This window comes from Diabrotica undecimpunctata, chromosome 8, assembly GCF_040954645.1.
Source record: "Diabrotica undecimpunctata isolate CICGRU chromosome 8, icDiaUnde3, whole genome shotgun sequence".
In the NCBI taxonomy this organism is placed as follows: Eukaryota; Metazoa; Arthropoda; class Insecta; order Coleoptera; family Chrysomelidae; genus Diabrotica; species Diabrotica undecimpunctata.
Window position 1 is genome coordinate 139,225,794 of NC_092810.1, and position 27,037 is coordinate 139,252,830.

At 32.5% G+C, this 27,037-nt stretch overlaps 1 protein-coding gene across 1 annotated transcript in view; it reads right to left on the reverse strand.

The window, feature by feature from the left end:
• LOC140448105 (uncharacterized) overlaps positions 1–27,037 on the reverse strand; it is a 652,893-nt gene that overhangs the window by 208,533 nt on the left and 417,323 nt on the right. Inside the window, exon 3 of the mRNA XM_072541173.1 lies at positions 21,473–21,609. Coding sequence (XP_072397274.1) covers positions 21,473–21,609 — 137 coding nt within the window. The remainder of the gene's footprint in view (positions 1–21,472; positions 21,610–27,037) is intronic.

Here is a 27,037-nt window from a genome sequence, read left to right on the forward strand (position 1 = left end):
AATAAGGACCTGTAAACGTTAATAAAGTGATAATAGCTTCTAAGCGAAGGAATGATAGTAAGTCAGCCAATGTAAAGCAATGTATAAAAATAAAAACATGCTATGAAAGGAACGCAACCAATTCGGTTCGTTTAACTTTATCATTAATCAACAGTTTTATAACCTTGGAATCTCAAAAAACAATATTTCTTAATCACACATCTTAAAGTTTACTTTAACTTACCTAATGCTATGTCGGCAACTTAGTAAATAAACTAAAAACAAAAAAACATAACGGAAATAGGCAAGCTCGGGCAAAAATTCGTATCCCTCGTATAAAGAAGGTTAAATTCGCTAGTTATTAATTCGCTAATAAAGGATTTTCGATATATTTGGTCATTTAGTGATGCTTAAATTTTTGCGTCCATTAGTTTGCATAAATTACCCCTGGTAGTGCCAAAAATATAATTTATATTATTATATTCTTTATTTTTAACAAACATACTATTAAGTAAAATAGTTGAAATAGTTGAAATAGTTTTAAATGTTTTAAAATATATTATATCTATTAACTAGCATCAATTCTGACCTCAAAAATGTGGACAAATAATAACAACAAATCAAATTTTAATTGCTAAATCTTTCCTAACGAAATTTATGGAACGGAACACATTGGGTCATAAAACTGACAAATCCTACATGATCAAAGAGCACAAAAGCAGCTTGAAACAATTTTATTCGTGTACGTTTCAGATAGAGTTTAATCATAAAAGAGAAGTTTTATGACCAATGTTGCGCTCCTACATACTTGAACATTTTTGGTTTTTCTGGTTGATGCCACTGCAGCCAGTTAACTATTTTATTCGAATAAAGTGTAAGAATGTATCTTACTTCAATCGGTTGTATTTAATATTAAGTGAATAGTAAAGAAGTTTAGAAAAATATATTTAATATACGTTTATAGATAAAGAATATATTGCTTGGTAATATTTGATTTTTTGCCATTTTTAAATTTTTTTCTTAAAAATGTTTGTGAATGTTACGTCTGACTATTATTAGGCAAAGTGTTCTAGATTGTTACCATTTCAAAAAATTACAAACTTAACTAGTATTGGAGGAATCATTCGAATACTTATACTATTATTGTTACTAATACTATTATTGTTTGGTGGACAAGAAAAAATTGTTATTGCTATGTTATTAAGAATGTTAAGAGACCCCGAATCGAATGTTGAGTGGCAGGTTAAACGTAAAAGAAAGCCGAGAAAAAGTGATATCATCAAAAAACAAAAGGTATCGTGAGAAGCTATGTTAACCATAAGGGCGTTGAAATTCCTGCCAGAGTTACAGGAATAGACTGCAAGTAAGCATTTTAACGGTCTAATAATATATTTACTCACATACATACGTTTGATAGCTTATTTACTGCGTACTTAGACAAAGAATAACTTTCTTTGTTTCAAATGAAAACGTTATAAGTACTTCGAGAAAATTAAGCCTGAACAACGGACACTTATAATGGAAAAATTTAATTCCCTATCTTCAAAGAATGAACAAGATTGCTACCTTTTTGGTCTTATTTCATTTCAAAACGTAAAACAAAGAAGACCGCGACGTGACCATAGTGCAGATGAAGACCACGGTCCTTCTTTTGTTCATTCTGTAGCCTTTTATTATAAAGTTCGGAATCAAGATAAGGAAGAATAGGTGTGCCACACTGCTTTTTTGAGCTTCCATGGTATTGCTTGAGGTCGACTCAGGAGAATTCAGGATTCGATTAAAACTTCTGGAATACCACCTGCAGCATGATAATAGGCCCCTAAAACTCTAGATGAAATTCTATACCTTATATGACACATATTAAATCTTTCTGGACCAGAAAGTTTCATTACTCAAGACAAGAAAATACTGACAAAGTGTTTTTACCTGAGGAGCTAAGTGTAAAAAAATGCACAAAATGTTTTTGCAGGAAATCAAAATTAACGTGTCATATCATATTTATTAGAATGTTTTTACTAACGACTTCAGCATTTCCTTTGGTGTGCCAAGAACAGACATTTGTTCACGTTGTAATAAACTAATTGTACAAATAGAAGTAGTGATATGATTATTAAAAATCAGTTGGTATTGCAGAAAGAGTTGCACTTAAGAAGAGCCAGTAAATTTACGGCATTAAAAAGACATCATAAAATGGAAACAAGAGCAGGTAGATATTTGGCTATATCGTTTGACTGTGAACAAAACCTAGTATTACCGCATATAATACCCAGCGACGTATTTTTTAAAAGCCAACTGTGCTATTTTATAAAATGCTCTACATTCTTTCTCTCTATTTAAGTTCCTCAAGTTCCAACTTAGTATTCCATATTAAGTATTAATGTATAGTCTCCAACAAAAAATTCCGTACAATATGAAATGCTGAAATTTTAACACAATAAACTACCATTACCTGCCACAAAGAAGAAGTGACTTGACCTATTCACAAAGTATCTCACGTTGCTGCTATAAATTGTAAATTAAGTTTGCATTTCCAAATTGCAAACTGTTGGAACGTACAAATTCCAACTGGTGACTTTTTTAGTAAGCAATTAATAATTCAAGACCTTTCTCTCGTAAGTTCGATTGCCATTCTCCCATAAATATTTATTTTTCCCGATTTATGCTTAGCGGAAGTTTGTTCTTCTGACATTTGTCGGGAGATCGATATTGCGTTAATAAAACCTTGTAGTTTTTAAGCTTTGTTTCTTGTACATTGTCAAGATGTAGCATACAAGTTTTACGTATGATTGCATTATTGATAACGACGTCTAAAAGTATCGAAAAGAATTTCTTTAAAAAAAAATATTCTTTACACACATTTTCGTGTACACTCGACACACTTATTTCAAGTATAATTTTTAATAAACAATAGCCTTATGTATTAAATCCTCAACATAACTATTTAAGTAATTACTTCGGAATTAGACAAGTACCTCGACATATGAACAATTCGTTCCGTAACGTTACTCGTATGTCAAATTGCTCGTATCTCAAAGAAATTTTCCCCATTAAAATTTAAATGCCACTAATCAATTCCAGCTCCCAAAACACCACCTATTTTTTGTTAAGTGTTTTTGAACAAGAAAAATGTATTTACAAGAAGTAACATTTATTTATAAATCACAAAAAAGAATAATCTATAAAAACATAATAAAGGAAATAGTAAAGTGCATACTGAACGCTTAATTTTCGTCACTGGTCTTCGCTTTTTTCGTCACGCTTTGATCATGTTCACCTGCAAATTGTTTAAAAAAAAACTGTCCAAGAAGGTTTGTTTTTTACTCCCTTTCAGGATATTGCGGAAATGAGTTAGGCAAGTTTCGTTGAACAACTCCAATGCACTAACTTGCAACTTTTTCGGGGTGATTTTTATTCACGAACCCACATTTCCACTATCTAGTTTATATCTCTAGTAGAGATAACCTCCTTCATTTCTGGCTTCTCTTTAAAACCAATTTTTGGTTGAAACACCGTATACTCCTTGGTTGTCAGCTGCTGAAACCGTTCCTCGACGAGTTCCTCTGACGAGAAACAGTTGACACTTTTACGTGATCTTCTTCAATGCATCAATTATAGTCAGCGCTTCATCCAGCCTGTTTAGCAATACCTGCAGAATCCTCCTCCAATAATTCCTCTTCATTGCTTCTATAAAGCCTTGGTCTAAGGGTTGGATGAGAGACGTCACATTGGGTGGAAGGAACGCAGCTCTTATGTCACCTCTAATCAATTCACTCGCGTCTGGGTGGGATAGTGCATTGTCCAATAACAACAAAGCTTTCGGAAGCAGATTTCTGTTTTTTAGGTTGGCATGAATGACTGGTAGAGTCATTAAAAACCAGTTCTTAAAAATTCATGGATTGGGTTAATTTTTATAGGTTTTAGGTAAGCTATTCACTTGGATATTTTTGAATTTTTGGATTTTCTTACTTAAAGAGGTTTTTTTATTTTAATTAACCGGAAGCATTGTTGCAGATCATGGTTCCAACTCTCTCTGTGATTTTCTTGTAACCGAGTGCAGTTTTTTTCATTTTTAGCAGCTAGTATTTTCGAATGAAACATTTTAAAATTAAGGCCTGTCTCATCACAGTTAAATATTTTATTTGAAATTGGTCCATATTTAAGGATAATGTTTTGTAATTTTAAATAAAATGTTCCAATTTCAGTTGAGTCAGCAGAAAGTTTTTCGCCACAAATATTCAATTGTTGGATGCCATATATCTTCATACATGAGTCAATCCATCCTTTACTAGCACAAAAGTTTTCCCCTTCAAAAACTTCTTGCGGAATTTAATAGATTTTGCTTGAAGTATTGGACCACTTATCGAGCTGTTTAATCCTGTCATTTGTGAAAACCACCAGAACAACGCCTCAGAAGTTTGTTCATTTTATGCTTTCATCATGCTATTTCGCGCCAATCCACTTCCACTACTCACACTTCAGTTGACCCACTGTTCGATTTCATTCCGTTTACGCTTCCAATCTCTAACAGTTACTTCTCCAACACTTAAATCTGAAGCAACCTTCTTTATTGATTCACCCTTGTCCAACCTTTTAAATGTATTCACTTGTGTTTCCAAAGATACAACTATTCTCTTCCGCTTTCCACTCATATTGTATAGTAAGAGCAACAACTTTTTAATGAAACTGAAACTAATAAACTCGAATAAATACAATTTAAAACAAAACGGTATATAAAAGAAAAAATTTTACATTAGAGTACCTTATTTGACGATCTTAACACCAGCAAGCAAAAGGTAGCTCAACTCACAATGATTAGCATAGGAACAATAATTGTAGACAAAACGCGACACAAATTTCTGGAAATAAGGCGGTGACCAATTTCTGAGAATTCCAGCTAGATCGAACAGCGCATAATTGTTTGCAGTTGTGACTCGCCAGCTAAGAGAAAGCATTCTTCTATCATCTACAATCTATATTAATCTTTCCAACTACCATTTACTTGGTCTTTGAAATGTTAACTTCAAGGACTCTTTGATAATTTGTTGCACTGAATGGATTTACTAATGTATGGAGATCTTGTATCGTTAAAGTATCTAATATTGTTGATTACTTTTCCGTCTAGTTCTACTTCCTCTTTTTCTGCCATCCAAAGCCTTCCTTAAGATTTTTTAAAGTATAGAATAAATAGACTCAGTGACAAAAAAAACAAAATTGGGGGACGATATTGAAACTGTAGAAAGTTTCACATATCTGGGAGTCACATTTTGCTAACAAATTCGCTAGAAAAGGGAACACAAAAACATAAACCTGTCGTAGTACACGTTTGACGTGTAGTTTTTCAGTACGACTATCTCCAATTTGGATAGAGGCTACTTGATTGTAATATAAGTATTTTAGCAGTCTTATATCATAGTGGTTAAGTAGTGTATCGTATTGTATTCGTTCGGATACCTTTTCGAAGTCAATGAAACAATCATAAACGTTCTTTCGAAACTCACAGTTTTCTTGTAAGAGAACGCGCATACAAAATCTCTCGTTTCTATACCATTTCTAAATCCAAATTGCTTATTATACTTTTTACTTTCGTACAGGAATATATTTTTTTTTATTTATTTCTTTGCTTCAACCAATTAGGGTTATTAGCATAGTTTTATATAATTCGTTAAAGTATGTTGAGTGTGTGGCTCATCAAGTTGATTAGTCTAAATTCGCTGCATTTGGTGGTTGCTGCATTTATTGTATAATATATATATATATATATATATATATATATATATATATATATATATATATATATATATATATATATATATATATATATATATATATATATTAATTTATTCAATAACTTTAAGCGAAATATTCTTTTCAGGAAATGGACCCCCATTTTTATCGTCTTTATTATTTACTTCTTAAACGTAGTTGAGTGAACGTGTAGCACCCTCCACTTCAATTCGTAATTATAGTTAATCGAAGGTATTTTCAAAATATTATTACGAACCGAGAAAATTCATTTAAATTGTAAAACGGTTCATAAATTTTCACTAGATAGGAGAAAACTTGGGCTTCTATATCAAAGATATAAATTAGATTTAATTAAGAAAAGGCTTCCTTACGAGTTAATAAACTTGTTTAAATTATATAAGTTAAATTGCTTTCCGAACCAGTGAAAAATAAACTTATGAGACAAGCTTTATGTAAGTTTTAGTTGATTTGCATGAAAGATTTTTGCATCAAACAATAAGCGCTAATGAAATTAAACTCGCCAACTACTTGAAGAATATCAATTTAATATTAACGTATTACAAGAGCTCTATAGTCTACGATAGGTATGGCGTGTCCTTTTTAAGGCAGATTATTCATTTTTACTTTATTTCTTATAAATCACTAGGTGTCTTTTCAATATCGGTTATTTATTTCCATTCTTTTCTATTTCTACATTTTGAGTCTTTTAGTCTGTTACGTTCATTGTGTTTATATCCTTTTCTATGTACTTCCACCATCTCTTTTTGCATCTTCATCTATTTCTTGGTCCCCATTGGATCATATTGTAATTATTTTTCTGATTTCATTTCTGATGGTTTTCTTCTCAGTATGTATCTCACCCATTCTAGTTGCCTTGCTTTTATATGTTTTTACTATTGTTTACCTCTTATACATTCTTATTTCTCCTTCATTGGTTATCTTTGATCCAAGGATTGACCTCAGTATTTTTCTTTCTAATATTCTCAAATCATTTTCGTCCTTTTTTGTTAATGTTTTCGTTTCTATGGCGCAAGTGTCTGATTTAGCGGATGGCTTGCACAAATATAACAGGTATCATGAAAACAACACCAACTGCTGCAATGGAGTTGGTTGGTATCACACCTCTAGACATATATGTTAAAGAGGTGGCGCTGGTAACAATGAATCTAACTACGCTCAGATGGTGCAAACCTTGATGTAGGAATGGGTCAATTTAGAACTCGTTTCTGGCGGGGAGAGTAGGATCCGCTACCCTTCTACAGGCAGGCTGCGACTCAATTAAACCAAAGTTTCTTTTTGACAAACCCTACAAAATCAAAACAAGACAGTATAGGGAAATAAACGTGGCAAACGCGTATTGAATATACACCGATGGCTCCAAAATGGAAGAAAGCTTAGGATGCGGGATATACTTCAGATCACTGAACCTAAGAATAAAGTGGGGTATGGACAAAAATGCTAGGATAGTTCAGCATAGTCCATAGCCGCAAAAGAGATAACCCAAAAGTTAAAAGTGAAACTGGAACAAACCATGAAGTGGAGATATCCAGGAGTGGCTAGTATACCTGTTGAATACAAAGCACGTGGTGTTCGTGTGTATTAAGGTATAAAAAATGCTTATTAAAAGCTTAAAATTTTTACTTTTAAAGAAGATCTTTTCGGAATTGAATCATTCCATCATCAGTTTACTAAAAGAGAGAGTAAAAATACCAATATTAAAAAACAAGTATGTTAAAATTTAAATATATTGAAAGAACACGTTGGTTTTTTACTACTGACATAAAAAATTGTTAAAAACATTAAAAACAATCCTCATGGTATTTATCAAGGTAAATGCAATAGACTGTTAACTTGTTGATTAATAAAAACTGAAAATGGCCCCCTGTAGCTGGTGAGGTTTTATCGACTTACATTACCTCTGATCTGTGCTGGAGTCTTGGGCTAACTGATAGAAAGATGGTATAAGTGTTCTTTCTATATATTTAAATTTTAACTTACTTGTTTTTTAATATTGGTATTTTTACTCTCTCTTTTAGTAAACTGATGATGGAATGATTCAATTCCGAAAAGATCTTCTTTAAAATAAAAATTTTAAGCTTTCAATAAGCATTTTTTATACCTTAATACACACGAACACCACGTGCTTTATAACCCAAAAGATTATAGCTAGGAAAACTATAATATTCTGCACAGATAACAGACAAGCGCTACTAATCTAGAATAGACCACGTGTCACATCTGGGTTAGTAATGAAGTATCACAAGCCACTAATTTACCTAACGAAGGGTGAATATAACATCTTAGTCATTTTCGCTTGCTGGGTCATTATTTGTATCCTTCAATTGTATCCATTATTTGTATAAATTATTAACTTTATTAATAATTAAGTATATAATTTATGTTAAGTATGTAATTTTGTAGATTTGGTTTGTCTCCCTCCTCATCCGATATATTATTACCTTGTATTTTCCATTTATACCATTACACACAGTAACAAAACTTTTATTCTGCACAAGATATGCTGGAGACGATTATTAACCGAAATATTAAGTGCCGTTTCAGATGTTATTTTCTCATTTCGTGTCAAAATATCTGGAAAATATACATTTCAACCTCTTCAGACCACTATTTTTCGCCATGTCAACGTTTACAGTACACAAAAACCGATACCAATCTAGTTTGTGGAAACGGTTTCATACTGGAAATTTAACGAATACGTTTAGATTGAACTAGACGTGATGAATAGAACGAAGTTTGCTTCTATATTATCAAAACAAAATTTATTTCCATTCAGATAAGCTGAATTTCACCGTCGTAACTGTTGGAAATGGAAGAAACGTATTGCAGAGTCGGCCTTACCATTACTTTTAAGATAGTAAAAATAAGGATTGTCTTTTTGTTTCATTTTTATGTTCCAACCAACCTACAATAACTAGACTAGCAATGCTAAAAATTCACTTAATTTTACTAAATACACTGCTTAACAATTATTTTAGTGGACATTTTCATTTATCCCGTAATATTATCTTGAAATTCTAAAAATCATACGAACAAGATGAATTTTGTTAAAAATGTTAATTTTATGACCCCATAAAAGTTGCAAAAAAGTTTTTTACTCACACCCCCGGGTTTTTCCTCAAAACCCCATTCGTAGAGGAAAGGAAAACATTGATTTACCAAAAATCTGTACGCCGCTGTGGAAAAAATGTTTTAAACAAAAATGTAGCTGAGATAATGTCGCCGTACGCTAGCTACGGTCCTGGTAAATCAGCATACTGTGCACATCGTTCCTCATCTTATATGGTCATATAAGAGTAATATTAAAAAATATTGGTTGTTAAAATATTATTAATCAGCTATTGGTCGACTGCCTTGAGAAAACCTAAGCAGAAATGTACGAGATTTTGTTGACAATAACAATGAAGACCACTGGATTGAAAGATGCTGTCTAGTTTTATGGCCAGTAAGGTCGCCGGATTTTATTCCTTGCGATTATTGTGTTTGGGGATACATAAAAGCAGCTGTTTATTCCATTCCGATACAAAATCCTGCACAACTGTAGCTAAGGATATAAGATGCTTACAACGAATTTCTAAATAACTTTGGAATTTTTGCAAGAATTCGTCGTTCTCTAAGCAAAAGGGCAAATTTATGCATAGAGACTAATGGTCATCAACATCGAGCATCTTTTATAACTAACTTTTGATACTTGTTTTTTTGAGTTAGTTTCGTTCCATCGTAATAAATAGTTTGTTTTTAAAAACCTTTAAATAAAATTTTGTTTTAATTTGAGTTTTTGCTTCTATTCCCAAACTTTTTTTACGAATTGTATGCGCATTTATTGAAACAAAGGATAATTTATAAAATTAACTAGAAGCGTTCTTAATTCTTAAGGTATTAAAAAAAACCTAATTACTAGGTGCCATCTTTAAAGAGCTCTAGCTCCTTTAGGAAGCATTTTCGGACTAGGTGAAGAGGATTAAATTGTATTAAAATTATCTGAGGAATCCCCGATCTTTGTTTGTCAGAAGAGTTTCGAGATACCCTATATTCGCTCCGTGCTTGACTGACGCGACACCTACCGCCTTCATCTGACAGTTTTGGACCTACCAATTTTCAGGTTAAACATATGACATATGTTTGATATTGTTAAATACATGCGAAATTGACAATTATTAATAATTAACTTTTTAATTATATTTTTTTAGTTTATGTACAAAATAAATGTAGTATTAAAAACTGGGTTTCTCAAAATTCATCATAATATATCTTTTCAACCCCAAACGGAAAAGAAAGGGAAAAATCTGATACTGGTAAATCAAGTTTTTCACGTGAAAGAGCATATATTTAAAAACAGTAATAGTAAAAGTTATAATATAAAAGCTAAAGTCATCAGGCACTCTGCAGTTAGCTTAAAGCCTTATAAAATATCATTTAAGGTAAATTATTTAAATTTTTCCTATTTCAATTGCATAAAAATGAAGTTATGTGATATTTACTTTTTCATATTAATAGCACGGATCCATCTTTTTCTTTTTTCTAATTTATTATGTAATCTTTGAGAACCTATAAAAACTACACTTACTATTTTTGCTATTATTAGCACAATTAAATACGCAATATGTATTTGCACACATTTTTGATAAAATTTATGTGTAAAAAGGTAGGGCCAATTTTGTCATATTTCGCCGCTACGCACGCTGGCATCGTTTCAAAGTACCCCTACCCACGGTTCGTAGACTTACTACGGTTGCCTCTTCCGCCTAACCAATGAACATTAAGCCCGAAACTGTACTCTCGTGACGTAATTCTTCCCCTTCAACCATTCAACACTGCAATCGACCTGCCCTGTACATTCAGTTTCAATCGCGAATAAATGGGTTTTGTATTCTTGTGTACTCTGGTGACGTAACTCAAGCATCCCCACCCCAGTCGGAAGAGGCAACCGTAGTAAGTCTACGAACCGTGACCCCTACCATGGTCACACACGGATTTCATCAAACTATTTTTTTAAACTGATAAAACGTCATACAAATACCACGTTTCCTACTGACAAAACTCCTTCCTGCTCGTGATTTCTGTGACAAAATTATGACAGATCCGTCACGAAGGTGTCTGATAAGTCTATTGTCAGTTTGACAAACGTCATTGAGGCGCAATCAATTTTGGACAGATATAATAAATCGAGAAGAAAAATAAAGATTTGCACTAGCAAAAATTCTCAAGCATTATGCCTTTCACATGAAAAAAGGCAATGGTGAAGACTATAAAGAGTTCTCTGTAAAGTCAAATGTGCAAGATTGGCCAGAGACATCAAGCGGAGGCAGCTTCAAAGTGTTCTAGAAAAAAGAAAACTTTTCAAAGCCTTATTCACCAAAGATTTATTAAAAATCATCCATAGCTACGACCAGGAAGCCCCCGATGGAGCACAGAAAAAGTTTTTTTTCACCTTTGCTCATTTGAATTTGCTTGGAGAAGCAATAACGCCGTAAACTGCAATATTTACTTTTTCCAGAAGGAATTTGATGTCATGGAAGAATTTACGGGCCGAATTGAATACAACAGGACGAAAAAGTTAGCAAGCAGCAAATGGCTGGTAAAAAATTCATTAAGCGAAAATTTATGCTTAGTAAGATTATTTTTGAAATTAATGGAATAAAGGGGACCAAACATTTTATCAGACAGACTCTTTCTTACCGTTCACCCCAATTAGAAGGTTGGATCTTGGTACAATACCTGTCCACTTGAAATCAACACCGTATCTAAGTGGACACAATTGTCAGCTGAAAAAATTGGAATAGACACAAAAAAACATAAAATAACAAACCATTCTCATCGAACTTCAGCTGTATCAGCCCTGTTTAAGCAGGAGTTAATTAAATTAACGGGTCACTCAAATGCAAGCTATCTAAAACTATATCTGCAGCTGGATTCCACTCAGCATCAGAAGTTAATCGAAAATCTCAGAAAAACAAATGAAGTGGTCCTGGTCCCTGGACCTTTGAGTCTCCAAATGCTACAGGTCAATATAAAGATTATGTTTCGTTGACATTGTGCATTAATTGTCTCGTGAAATGGTCTTGTCGAATATCATTCGAGAGAAAATTATTTACCGGCAAAATTTTCTTCCGGTTTTATTCAAGCTTGTTGCCTTTTGGTAATTTTCAACTATAAAATTTTGACAAAATGACTCGACTGACGTCTTGTAATTGAACTGTCAAAATTTATTTCGCGAAAATTGCCAGGCAACAAACTTTCATACCAGTCAAAAATATTTCCGGCAAAATTTTCTCTTTGATATACGACAAAAACTCATATATTTAATAAATTCCAATTATATAATACCCTTTTAGCTTTTTACAATCAACAGGGATACTACCAAACAGCACAAGCAACATGCCGTAAATATTTAATTAAACAAAGTTTTCAAGATTAATTAATATCGATACAATAATCCTTCTTCAATAAGTTTGGAACGAATAATGAACAAAGTTAGGACATTGTGGGTTTATCGGTTGCTTTTTCAATTTAACAAATTATAGAAAAATTGAAAAATATATTGGATATACGCTTCAAAAATTTACATTATATCCGGGAAAACACTGAGAAAAACCAATCTTACAAACCTTACAAACCGCGTGGTCAAACCTACACGACTTAATTGTTTTAGGCCTCGTCCACTGATCTTAACACCGCTTTTCTCATTTTACGTTGGGCAGATGCCATATTAAATTGCAAATTATTTTAGACAGCAGTTTAATGTAGAAGTGAAGCAGTTGAGTTGAAAACGGCATGTGACTTTCTTATTGTAGGGATATGTTTAAAAAAATAACAGTGAAATTTGTACACCACCTAAACATTTTATGTGGCTTTTTTTCCCTTAAACCTCACCAAATTTTTTTATACGTTCCAATTAAATTATTATTGTGATACCATTAGTTAAAAAGAATGTTTTTAAAGCTTAGTACTTTTTCGATAAGCCTGTTTTCATCGAGATTAGGTAACTTTTTAATTATGTTTTAAAAATTCTCTAGTCGGCTGTATAACACTTGTTGCTATGGTTACTATGTATTAAATAGTAGTATCAACAATACATATTGTCAGTAATACATATTCCAATTATTGTGCATTTAGGATTATTAAGAAAATCTAAATTTTCTATTACATTGGTGTACACGTTTTCAGAAATGGAAGACATGCATTTAATTCTGGGTAAATTTGAGCAGGCTTAATTAGGGTTTTAGATCATTATTAGTAATTTGGTAATTACAGATGAATGCCAAGGGTATATAGTGCAGCAGCTGCAAGGCGTTAGGCAGAAAAATATCCTAATCGTAATATACTAAGCAGATGATTATTTCTTTCCATTGATCGTCGTTTACGAGAGACAGGAACATTTCGACCGCAACTTTGAAGAGATTTTGGAAGCAATTGAAGAAGTCCCTGGAAGCAGAACAAGAGTAGTAGCGATTCAATTAGATGTTTCTCATATGATGATTTGAAGAAGATTCAAGAAACAGCAGTTTCATCCTTATCACTTAACACCTTTTCAAGAATGACTCTATAAAGGTTATCCTAAAATAATGAGGTTTTGCGATTGGTTTTTAACGGAAAACACACAGAATATCATTTTTATTAATCATATTTTGTTTATCGACAAAGCAACCTTTAACAGAAATGGAATTACGAACCATCATAACACGCACATCTGGGCCGAAGAAAACCTCCACGCAAAAAAGTCTTTCATCATCAAAGACATTTTAAAGTCAATGTTTGGGTAGGAATTGTGGATAATAACCTAATAGGGCAAGTATTTCTTCCAAACAATTTAAACGGTGAAAATTATTTACACTTTCTACAAAACGTGTTACCAGAGTGCCTAGACGAGGTCAATCTCGCAGTCAGAAAAAATATGTGTTTTTTCGAGGATGGCGTTCCAGAGCATTACGTTCTGTTGCACCTGGACGTTGAATTGAAAGAGGCCCTGATGCACTTATTTCTTGGCCACCCAGATGTACAGATCTTAACCCAATTGACTTTTGCTTCTGGGGTTTTATGAAAGGGTACTTATATTTCGCACCAATTATAAACTAACAACAAATAAAGAATAGAATTATGGAAGCTGCAGATCAATGTTGTTAGAAGCCCATGATTTTCGAAAATATTCGATTTTTCTTTTTAAAACGGTGTCGAATGTGTATTTAAGAAAATGAAGATTTTTTAAAACATAATAAAAAAGTAGCACCATCTCTATAAAAACTAGCTAATTGAAAAAGTACTAAGAGGCAAAAAAGTTTTAAAAAATAATAATTTAATTGGAACGTTTACAAATATTTGGTGGGTTTAAGGGAACAAAACTCCGGACTGTTTGCAAGTGATCGATAGTGCTAAAACCCTTACGAAAGCCTGCTTGCTCCACTGGTTTGTATGCATCTAGCTTAGCTGTCAATCTATTTGTTATTAATCGGGTTAGTAGTTTGTAAAGGTGTGACAATAAGCTTATTGGTCGATAGTTTTTCAGTAGAATGACATCCACATTTTTCCATGCTTTTGGTATTTGTCCTTCCAATAGGCATTTATTCAGTATTGCTCTCATTGCGTCTTCTAATGCATTGTCTCCCATTTTTAGCATATATGAAGTAATTTTATCTTCTCCTTGTGTTTTCCCATTTTTCATTTGTTTTAGGGCGGCTCTAAATTCTGATGTTATTATTTCAGGGCGATCCTCTGAGCCCACATTTAAGATATGTTTTGTTGGTATACTAGGGTTCGGAATAGTAGAAGTATACAGCGTTTCATAAAATTTCGGATTTCTCTAACGATCTCTTCCTTATGCGAGCACAATGTTCCACGGTCGTCTTTTATCTCTATGATTTTATTCCTGCCATGTTTTTAGTACTTTCATGTTATTATTGTTCTCTATGGTTTCAAGAATCTGGTTTGTTCCATAAGCTCTGAGGTCTTTTCGAATATTTTTCTTAACGCTTCTGTTGAGCGCTTTATAGTCCGGGTTATATCTGTTTGTTCTTCTTCTTTTCTCTATCTGTTCTAGAGTCTCGGGTTGTAGTTTAGCTTCTTTTTGTTTTCTTATTCTACAACAAAGTTTCTTAGTGACTGCTTGTATGTCTTTAGTTATTTTCTCAGCTAGTTTATCTATATTCTTGTGCTCAAAGGTATTTGCTACTAGTTTCCGTGCTAATTCCTCTTTTGGATCAGTCTATTTGTTATCACTTTGATTTTTAATTTTAGTGTTGTGTTTAATAAGTTAATTTCTATGTAGTTTTCCGGCTTCGATTTGTCTTCCTTTTTGAAGAGAGGTATGGATGATTTGAATTTATAAACAAAAATTAAATAACTTGATAGCACACAGTTCCATAGGAAAAGAAATTTATTGTAGGATATGGCCTAAAACAATATGTTGCCGTTCGAGTAATAATATAGTCAGTGCTTTAATATAAATTCTACAAAAATCGTCTCTAAACATACGGAAATCAGTGAGAATATAACCTGGAGTGGCAGCTGTGTTCTGCAGAACAAAAACTCGCATATTATGTCACTCGCAATCGCTGACTTTCTTAAGAAACATCCAAGAATCCAGATGATAACAATGAATTATTCTCTACCGGGACAATCTTGCATACAGGTCGTAGATAATGTACATTAACGTATAGAAAAATTATTAAGAATTACAGACATATGGTCTTATTTTTCAGAAAATTGCTTAAAGTTGATAGAAAAAGACCATTTTCTGTCATTTATATGTAGGAATCATAATTTAAGAACTACAAAAGAGTGTACGTGAAAGTTTATTTTTCAATACGACAAAATACCGTACACAAAAGTCTGTCAGTTACGTTTTTTGCAAGGTAAACCGTTTAAAATACAATATAAAGTGATGATCACATTAACAAGAGTTGGCTTTCAAACTAACAGTGGAAAAGAAGTCTAGTGATAGTTTTAATACTACAGATTTTGTAATAATATATCCTACCAACAATTCCAAAGCAAAGTCCCTAACTAAGAAAAAAATTGCGCAAATAGAATTTGCATATAAATGAATACCATTAGAAGACCAGCTTTACATGAAAAGTTTGCTTTCTGAATTTCAAAAGAAGTAAAAATAGTTTAATACGAAATCCTTTAAGGAAATACATTCTTTTTATAATAGCATCTCGATTTTCAAACCAATACTTATTTTTTTAACCAGAAATATCCATTTTACTAATTTATTTTAGTTTTTGTATGCCATGCACAGCAAGAAAAAATTAATTTAAACGTAACAAAATCATAAGATTTCAGATACACCGCTTACAGTGCCACAAAGTTCCAAGTACAACTGCAAGTTGTACTCCAATATATCCAAAAAACAGTTTTGGATATATTGGAAAAATCGATTTTCAATTTCTAACTTCAAAGGGCTGTAACTTTTTTTAAGTGCACATTTGTACTAAGGTAAGTTAGGTTCAATCGAACTATTTTTGATCCCAGAATAAAGCGATTTAATTTATGATCTACCTTTTTGTTACATCAAAAGAATATGTAGATCAAAACAACAAACACTAATATATTCAGATGGAACAATATCCTCAATTATAGAAAATAAACTGAGACCATATCTATTAGGTATAGGAAAACTCCATAAAAAATTTATATAAAAAGAAATATAGAAAGTTTTCCAGTGCCGGTTGATTTCCATCAAGGTTCTTCACTGAGTCCCTACCTGTTTAAACTTGAATGATGTACTGATAGATAAGGTTAAGGAGGAGGCTCCTTGGTCAATGCTCTTTATTAATGATAACGTCCATGATGAGACCATTACGTCTCATTTCGCATAATTATTATTTTTTCTTCCTGTTTTTTTCCTTATGATTTACTATGAAATCACTAACAGGAGAATTTTTTTGTCATCATGGCATGTGGTTGTCTTTTTAAACACGAATTAGATGCTATGACTTTTTTGACGGATATTCTTAAGTTAAAGTTTATTTATGTAATCGAATGAACTATCTTACATTAAAGTCGTACCAGGTACGCAACTCATCAATATTAGCAATATTATGTTAAAGTCATCTACTTTAAAATCTATCATAAATAATATGTAATATAAATTTTACGAAAAATATTGTTTCATAAACATATCAAGAAACTAAAATAAAAACCATTTACTACTTGCATAAACTGTATATTATATTTCAAATTTACTTAATATAAAATTCGTTACCAGAGCTCACGTTGAAACATTTCAGAATTAAAAACTGCCGTTTTGGCGCATTTACTCAGCACGAGCGCAGCTTCATTAAGAGAATTGTTTGTAATTAGTAGCTAAACGAGTCGAAACTGGTGGTTTCATAAGTGGTATTTTAGTTTTGTACTTCCTAATTGAAAATGACGTTTTTAGCGAATTGGGGCGTAAGATGAGGAAACCCGAGACTAACATTGAAAAATTGAACATCGCTGTTCTCTCTGTTATAGAAATTTGATAGATACTGATGATGAAGATTCTAGTCGAGACAGATAAGTAAAACAAAATTAATCTAAACTAAATTAAGAGGTACATTAAGCGTTGTATATTAAGTTACAAATGTAATAGTCAATAAAAGCAATAACACGTTAAGTTAATCATGGATATGTGAATCTATTTTATCAAATTAGTTTAAATTATTATTTTAGCAAAACTTTTATCAATTTATTACAAAAATTTAACCCGTAATCCATGAGCTGAAGTCACGCAGTTCCTAGTACTTTAGAAGTTGTAACTTTTTTCCGAACACCTTGAATCTGGCGCTCGCTCATCTACCTTTAAGTCACTATTGGTAGTTATTGATATTCTGTGTTCACCTTATTGTTAAGGTAAGTTTTGTAATTGGTGCAAAAGATTTTTGTGTGAAACCTGTTATTTTTAGATGGATTTGGTTCATAGTGCATCAAAAAAAGTTAATCCATTAGACTATAATTTTGAAAGTACTGTTTTAAGATGGTATAATGAGAAAGAATCTGACTTGTCTGATATAGAAGATGAGTATGATATCGAAGAAGAACATGAATAATGACCTTCAAATAAAAGTTATGATAATGAACAATATTTTTCAAATGATGAAAATATTGATGAAAAATTAGACCCCCAGACAGTGAGGATAAAATTGAAAAAAAGTACTGTTATGGGAAATATCGACAAAACTGGGCGGTAAATGAACCTGTAAAGAATGTGCAAACTTGACAAAATAATATAGTCATAATCCTACCAGGATTAAAAGGTCCTTCTCATACTCTAGGAGATGAAGCCACTCCAGAAGATATATGGAACCTTCTCATCTCTAAAGCTATAATAAATACTATAGTGCGGTATACAAATATAAAGGTTTGCTGTAGAGACATGAACAGATTTGAAAGATAATGATAGTATTGAAATACGAGCTTTGATGGACCTACTAATATATACCGCGATCTATAAATCTAATGATGAAGATATAGACGCCAGGTTTAATGCAGATGGACTCGGAAGAGGGATGTTTAGGACCGTTATAAGCGGAAAATGATTTAGTGTTTTAATAAATTGCTTGAGGTTTGATGATACTACATCTAGGAAAGAAAGACAAAGAAACACCAGCGGCTCATATGGAAGTTCCGGATGTACATACCAAATAAGCCACGAAAATATGGTATAAAACTAACGTTTTTTAACTTTTTTAACTTATGCTAAGACTCAATTTGCCGATAATGGCTATATATATACCGGATAAGTTTCGGATGGAATTCTTTCAAATTCAGAAAAAAAATTAACCAAATTCGCACAATCGGTAATAGGTCTATCAAAACCTCTATTTGGCAGTAATAGGCACATTCCTGCAGATAATTGGTTTTCCTTTCTTAAGCTAGTGAAAGATTTACAGTCCAGAGGCCTTACCTATGTCGAAAATATGAGAAAATCAAAAAGGAAAATACCTCCTGAATTAAATGCAAACAAACACAAACAAGTTGGTTCTGCGCAGTTCGGTCCTGTCAGGTATACTGATTAGTGGGAATTTATAAGCTCCAAACAAAAACAATTATTTAGATAGTAGTTGTTATTGATTTTTTTATTGTAAGTACTCTTTAAAATTATATAAAACAGAGTTATTTCACAGGAAATTATTGTATTTATCATATCAAGCCGGCTTGGTATAAAAACTCTAAACAATTTTATTCGTTATCTATAACGATATGATAAAATTGCCTGTTCTAAAACAGGTCCGTATTTAAGGTCTAAATTAATTTTGAATTATAAAGAAAAAATGTTAAATCCAACTGACGTAACTTCCGACTACAGAAGGTTCCAAAAGCAAAACAATACTAAAACTTATTCTTTTGCTGTGATTGAACAACAATTCTCTACCAAAGATCAAGCTATTGTATTCTTAGCCATTGAAAACCTAAAACTTCAAAATTACCTATTTTCACTAAGAATGTTGATCAAGCCCAAAAATATTATATTTTCCTCACGGCTTTCTAACAACAAAGTGTGTATGTACCATGCAAACAAAAACATTGGTGAACATTTTATGAATAATTATGGAGGGTTGATAGAAATTAATAACCAACAAGTCCAGGCACGCAAACTAGTCACTCCAGCAGAAAGACTCATTTTGTCAAACGTTTGTCCCACCATTCCGCATGCTTTACTAACTCAATAAATTGAAAATTTGGGACTTAAAACCATGTATCCCATGTCATTTTTCAAGATAAGAGTCGGTTTGCCGGAATTTAGCCACGTTTATAGTTTTACACGACCAATTTTTATCACACCACCGCTTACCTCAGTACCTGAATCCACATTAATTAATCATGATAACACCAACTATAGGATTTTTTTGTCACAAGATTCCTTGGTATGCTTTTCATGTAAAAGGCAAGGCCATACTGCAGCAAATTGCAAAACAACCAAAGAATCCGTTTCTGAAATTTATAACCAAAACCGGTTTTTCATAAACAAACATTCGAAAAAACTCTAAGCTGGAATAACAAAATTGATCTTATCTTGTCACAAGCGTCTAAATCTTCGAAAAACTCTGGACAATAAAAAATGGTGTGCGGATTGCTAAACACTTTTAATGTTATACAGAACATTAATCAGATCAAAATTAGATTATAAATCTACTGTGTATTCTACAGCCACTAAGATACTGCTAAAAAAAACTTGACAGTTTTCACAATCTATCTTTACGTACAATATCTGGAGCTTTTCGCACCACACCACTCGAAAGTGTTTATTGTGAAGTTGGTGAACAATCCTTAGAAGACAGAAGACTTTATTTAAGTGTAGCATACGCCGCAAAAATCAGGTCTAACCCAAAAAACCCTACTATTCACAATTGTTTTATAGAAAAGTTCCCAAATCTTTACATAAATAAGCCAAGAACTGCAAAACCTTTCTACGCAAGGATTAGAAGCTATTTAAATCAATTAAACTACACATTCTCAGAATGCTTTTTCTCCAAATCGTCCTCAAATAAAGAACCCTTAGTGCCTAACCCACCTCATTTCTTTCGACAAACCTTCAACAAACCCACAGTTAATCAAATCCGCCTTCAACGATATGCTTTACAACTACAAGGATTATACACATATATACACAGACGCATCTAAATCAAATGAAGGTTCTGGCGCTGCAATCATAACCCCAACATCGACAAATAAATACAAACTCCCTTTAGAGTACTCTATTCACTCTGCTGAACTATATACTCTATACCAGGCCACCCTTGCTGTCAGCGCATCCAATAATACCAATTATATTATACTCACAGATTCTCTAAGTTCCGTACAGTCAATCCAATATGTCTACCCAACTAATCCTTTGGTCATCAAGAGTCATCAAGGTCAGCAAGAGGACTCCTTTAAACGGCGTCCAAAATCAAATAGTTTAGGAACGTTCTTGCGTTTTGTTGCCCAGGAAATCTATATAAGTATTTTTTTGATTTCTTTCTTTGTAGTTACCCCTATCAGTCCCTCCTTTATTCACCTACGTACCCAGCTCTCCATCCAAATCAAGAGTGGCCGTTCGCAAAGGTTTTGGTTTGTTTGCTTACCCTATCTCCACCCCAATAATTGCTTAGTCCCCACTTTCAACCCAATATAAGTGATACCCAATATGGTAGGTCATTTAAATCGTTATACATTTCCTGAAAAACTCATTTAAGAGTAACGAGATAGTTTTGCATCTCAGCTACTCGATTAGTTTCAATCATAATCAAAAATTAAAATAACTTTTTCACATAAAAAGTCTACATTCCTTATCTTATTTTACTTATCGCATCAGTTATCTAATACACTCACCAATATCCAAACATTAAATTTCCAATCAATTTATATTTCGTACTAAATTGTTGGTAAAATATATTTAGTATTAAAATGGGAGCTAAATTTTGTGTAATTCTAATATAGCGAGTGCCACATTTAAGATAATAAAATATTTATATGTAAATTGCTTTGCTAGTTTCCAAACCGACATAGCGTAGGTACTTTAGTTGGAAACTGCAGGTTTGGCCCATTAAAACTTTAGAAATAAACTCCAGATAAATACAAAGTATTCTTTGGCGGTTACAATGTTAATCTGGTAATAAACCCGCACGAAAGTTAGAGAGATTAAGATTATGATCACGTATCCATAAATTTCCCCAAAGGACCGAAAATAATGTAAGCGCCCGAGAGTTTTGAATTCTCCGCGTGTATGTATGTGTATTATTCGCATAAAAGTTGAAAACATCGTTACCTGGACGAGTTCTCCTAAAGCTCCTCCGCCAGCTGTGAAGTTCAGAAAACAGACAAAGGGTATTTGGGTCTCTGAGGGTCGCTTTATCTCTATTTCATAAGTGATGCCCACGTATCCATAGTAGGTCATGTTGCAAGCTGAAACAGAAATAATTATTAATGTCACTGCTTTATGAGAATGTATAGTTACAAACAAAACGAGGATTTCATAAAGTGGAGTTCTTAAAAGATATTTCTGGCAATTCTGAGCTTCTGAACGGTTAAAGAGAAAATATTAACTAAAGAGAATGATAAAAAGTAATATTAAAGCTGTAAACACATGTAGGTAATAAAAAACAGATAAGACATTTTATTTTAACTCATTGCGATTTAAATTCATTATTATTGATAATAAATTCTAATATTAACCTAATTTCAACATTTGACATGATTTACTCCAAGGTTTTTTTTATTCCTTCTATTCCCTGTAATTATTAGAAAACCAAAAGAAAAAGGAATAATTTTTTGACATATTAGACGCCACTGTAGAAAAAATATAGAGTAAAGATAAAGTATTTGCTATGTGCAAATCATCGTAATCCAAAACTTATCGTTATTTAGAGAATCATGCACAGTTTTAACCGTGTTTTAAAATTTTCTTTTATTTTCTACCTCCAATCTGTGAGATTTAAAACAACTTCCCCGTACAACCAACGAGAAGATTAGTTTAAGATATTGTGTAAACGCGTCTACTCTAGGTAACATTTTATCTGAAGATTCTGTACCGATAAGTTTCGGCCAACTGGACGTTGCTGGACTTAAAGTTATCGGAAACATTTGGTTTTCTGAATGAAGTAGGAGCACCATACAATGAAAGAAGTAGAGTAGACTGCCGTGGTTAACTAGCTCCTCGACGGCCAAACCTTTTTTTTTTTAATTTTTCAGCATGGAAATGTTAATAAACTTTAATTTTCCATAAAAATCCAGTAAAAGCGTGGAGAAATAAAATATTTTCCACGACTTAAACTTGCCGAAGAATATAGTTCTTTTTTCTGTTTGGCCGTGCCGGTTATACAACTTTTTGTACCAGTTTGTTTATTTAATAATGGGCATGATTACTAAAGTTTAATATTATCTTTTTGTATGTCTAATGTACAAGGGATTTAAGACAGAATAATTTACGTACAGTTGAAAATTTACTTTGATTATATGATAGCTGAATATCTTAAAATTTTTCCCTAAATAATTCTAATTAGCCACTTGTGAATATTGTTTATAAAATGCAAGTAATTATTTCGTATATCACTCCATCCTAAAAGGGCATAGGGTACGTTGAGATTTTATAAGTGCATAATAAAGAATTCCTAAATCAGTTATTCCTAAAAATTGTTTCAAAAATTTGAATATTAATAGGAACCCCCTTAATTTAACTACTATATTATTTACTTGAGTACTCCATCGTCAATATTTATTAATTATTATTCCTCCTAGATATTTTTAATCTCGTATGTAAATAAAATTTCATTTTTTGTATCGATTTTTAATGAGCCAAGATTTGGGAGGTTAAATACATACGATCTAAATGGCATATATATATATATATATATATATATATATATATATATATATATATATATATATATATATATATATATATATATATATATATATATATATATATATATATATATATATATATATTGTTTTAACTACATTTAAGGTGAGCTTATTAAACTGAAACCCTTTCTGAACTGTAGCAAAGTCTGGTTTGGCTTCTTGTTTTATATTACTTCAGGTATTTGCATAATAGAAAATAGCTGTGTCTTCTACAATGCTTATTATCTTACCTGTAATATTAAGTCTGAATATTATTGATGCAGATATTAAAGAGAATTGGTCCTAAGACTGTTTCCTGCGGGACTCCATAGGATATAATTCTTCCCTTACTAATTTCACGATCGATATAAACATGTTGCCTATTTAATAGATAACTTTCTAGGATATGCAAGCCCTCTAATACTATATTTTTTAAGTTAAGTTAGCATTATTTTATGTGAAACACTGTCAAATGCCTTTGATAAATCTACAAATATACAAAGAGTTGGTCTTGCATTATCGAGAGCTTTGCAGATGTTAGCTGCTAGAGCACAGATTACATCTTTAGTGGATTTTTCTGCTTGAAATCTGATGTAACTATATTATATATGTGATGATAGATGTACTTTTCTTTTGTGTATTTTCATTATTCTCATCTCAGCTTCAATGTTTGACAGTTTTTCAGACATTAATAAGCTGCGTGCGTTCCAAGTGACAATTAGTAGTATCCTGTCATATATTTGTATTCTCTCTTCACTTCTTTGATTCTTAAAGGTAGCTGACGGGAGAATTATTCGCACCCTTCACCCGGACTAAACGACATTTTCTTGTTTTTACCTGCCACTTGGATTTTTGGAAAATATAATGGGGTGATTTTTCCTTTTGCCTTCCCTATGATTTTCTGGTAGAGTTTTCTCCCTTTATCGACTCTAGTCCTATATATGATATCGGATTTATTATGGCTGTCGCCGCTTCTCCGCCCCCAATTTCCATCTTTCTCTGTCATATGCAGTTGCCTCTTCTAAGTCTCTTGCCGCCATTGTTTCATCAATATCTTTGCGCCAACTTCTCCGTGGTCGTCCTTTCTTTCTTCTTTCAGGAAGAATCCATTCCAGTACTCTTCTAGGCCATCTGTACTCTGGCATTCTTTTAACATGTCCGTACCAGATTAATTGTTTTCTTTCTATGTCATCATTGATATTTCGCTCCATTTTCATTTTGTTTCTTATTTGTTCGTTTCTTACTCTCTCCAGCTTTGATCTACCGCAGCTTCGTCTCAGATAATCCATTTCTGTCATCATAAGTTTGTTTCTATTAGCTTTGGTGACGTCCCATACTTCCGAACCGTAAAGTGTAATACTTTGGACTATACTACCGTAAATGTGTTTTTTGGTTTCTCGTCGAATTGTTTTTTTGCCAGAGAAAAGAGTTTAAGGCACGGGTCGCTGTTCTGCCCTTGTTTATCATTTCTCTGATTTCATCTGCGCTATTTCCCTTCTTATTGAAAATAACCCCCAAATATTTGCAGGATTGCACGCCTTTGATTTTGTCGTCTTCCAAGACTAGGTCACATATTTCATCTGTTCCCACTGAGAGATATTTAAATTTTGTCATATTCATGTTTAGACCTGCCACCTCATATTCTTCTTGCAGTTTTCCTACCATATAGCTAAGATCGTAGCTGTCTTTGGCAATTAATACCTGGTCATCAGCAAAGAAAAGTGTATATAGCTTGTTTTCTTCCACCGTTATTCCCATGTTTCTACATTTTTTTACCCATTTCACTAAGGATCGGTCCAAATAGATTTTAAATAAGGTGGGTGACAGACAGCAGCCTTGTCTTAGTGCTTTTGTTGTTTGAAAAGGAGAGCTGATTTATTGTCCCATTTTAATTCTTGCAAAGTTTTGTTCGTAATATTTTTGAGTAGCGTTAATAAGAATTGGGTTTATTTTCAAGTTACCCATTTCTATCCATAGTTGGGAGATCGGTACACTGTCATATGCTTTTTCCAAATCTATTAAAGCTATATAAGTTTCTCTATTTCTCTGCACTCGTTTTTTCATTGCAATTTTTAATGTGATAATATTATCCATAGTGGAGCGTCCGGCCCTAAATCCCGCTTGTTCTTCGGGTTGTTTGTCTTTAATATAATTTTCTATCAGGTTTCGTAGTACTTTTGAGTATAGTCGGCCTATTGTAGCAATCACTGCGATCCCTCAATAGTTTTTAGGATCCATCTTTGCCTTTCTTGTGTATTGGAGAGATATACGATTGTCTTCATTCTTCTGGAACTTCTTCTCCGTTTAAGCATCTTTCGAATAATTTTCGGATCATCTCAAACAGTTTTGATGATCCATACCTAATCAACTATGGATGTATTCAATCTGGGCCTGGAGATTTTTTAAATTTCATTCCCTTAACTGCTTCTTTCTCTTGTTCTATAGATATTTCGATTCTTCCTTCTACTTCCACTTGTTCATTTGTCTGTTTAAACCTTGTTCTTCTCTCTGTTAATAAGTTCTCAAAATGTTCTACCCATGTGTTCTCTGGTATTCTATTTATTATGACTTGGATTTTTGTCGTTGTTTTCATCGTTTTTATAGTTCTCCAGGCTTCAGAGCTCTTTGTCCCTCCTATATGGTTGTCTAGGTAATGGCATTTTTGTTCCCATACACTATTTTTCTTTTTAACCACTCCAGTCCTATTTTATGCTAAACCTTCGCTATTATTTGAGTTTAATCATCCCTTTATTCAATATTTCCCTTTTAATTATTTGATTTAATTTATATCCTGCTTAAGTTTTTTTATGGAAGTGTTAAATTTTATTTTTTTTAACGACTACATTAAAATTATTTATTTTAATTTAAAAGCCAAAACTTACCGTCAAAAAAAAAGAATAGCAATATATTTCAGAGGTAAAAGGTTAATTTTATTTTTATTACTATATATCAACAACGGTTTACCAGAATAATATTGTTTAAAATTTAATTAACTAATTGTCCATAAATCCCGGTGACCATCTAGTTAGTTCCGAAAGGTAGCCTAATAATTTTTACAAACAAAAGAAGTAAAGTCGGCAATACTAATTACTTCTATCCTATCAGCCGATTCTACAAGATTACATGGGACTTTATTGCTTCTATAAACATAATCCATGTCGTCGAAAGGATCCTTCTTTTGTACTAATATTTAGGTGTATATACCCTTAATTGGTTTTTGCGCTTTTCACAACAGACCCAATTAGTCCAACAACCTCTGCCGGCCCCTTCTGTTCCCGCAATTTCAATTATCGATCCATTGGATAACAAAACCAAGAGAACCATCAAAGTCCGTGTAATTTTCTTGTAACAAAACCACCAGCCGATACATGTACACAACGCCGGCAAAATGCCGGCATTGGCAGAGAAAAGGCCCCTTGTGCCTTAGTTCGCCCATTTTAGACCGAGAGCTAGATTCAAATCGACCGCACGATTTTGCAAAGTGGAATTCCTGTTTATAAATGTTCTAGAACTTACCGAATTATTTATCTGCTGCATGCAGCTTATACTTTGCGGTAAAGAAGAGAACATAAACGAAGCAGACGACTAGTTCTGAATAATATTTATAATTAGAAGACGTTTATATTAACAGCAGAAGAGTGAAATTGCAGGATTGAAAATGTAAATATGGAATTGTTCATGTTAGACTTTGCAAGTGTCGCTTGTATATATGTTTTTTATTAGAAACGATGTTTATGCATGCATAACTGTTAATTTTTTGAGACTTAATTTGAATAATAAATTATCTCTAGGTAAATATACATTACATGCTACATTTTTAATGCTATGCTATATTTTTAATATAAACGCAGTAACAGATAACTAGTAAATAGAATTTCCAATCAAAAATTGTGTAAAATATCTAGGCACATATTTGGATCGTAAACTGTTATGGAAGGATCAAATTCATTCTATAATAAAAAAATCGGAAAACTCCATGAATATCCTTAGA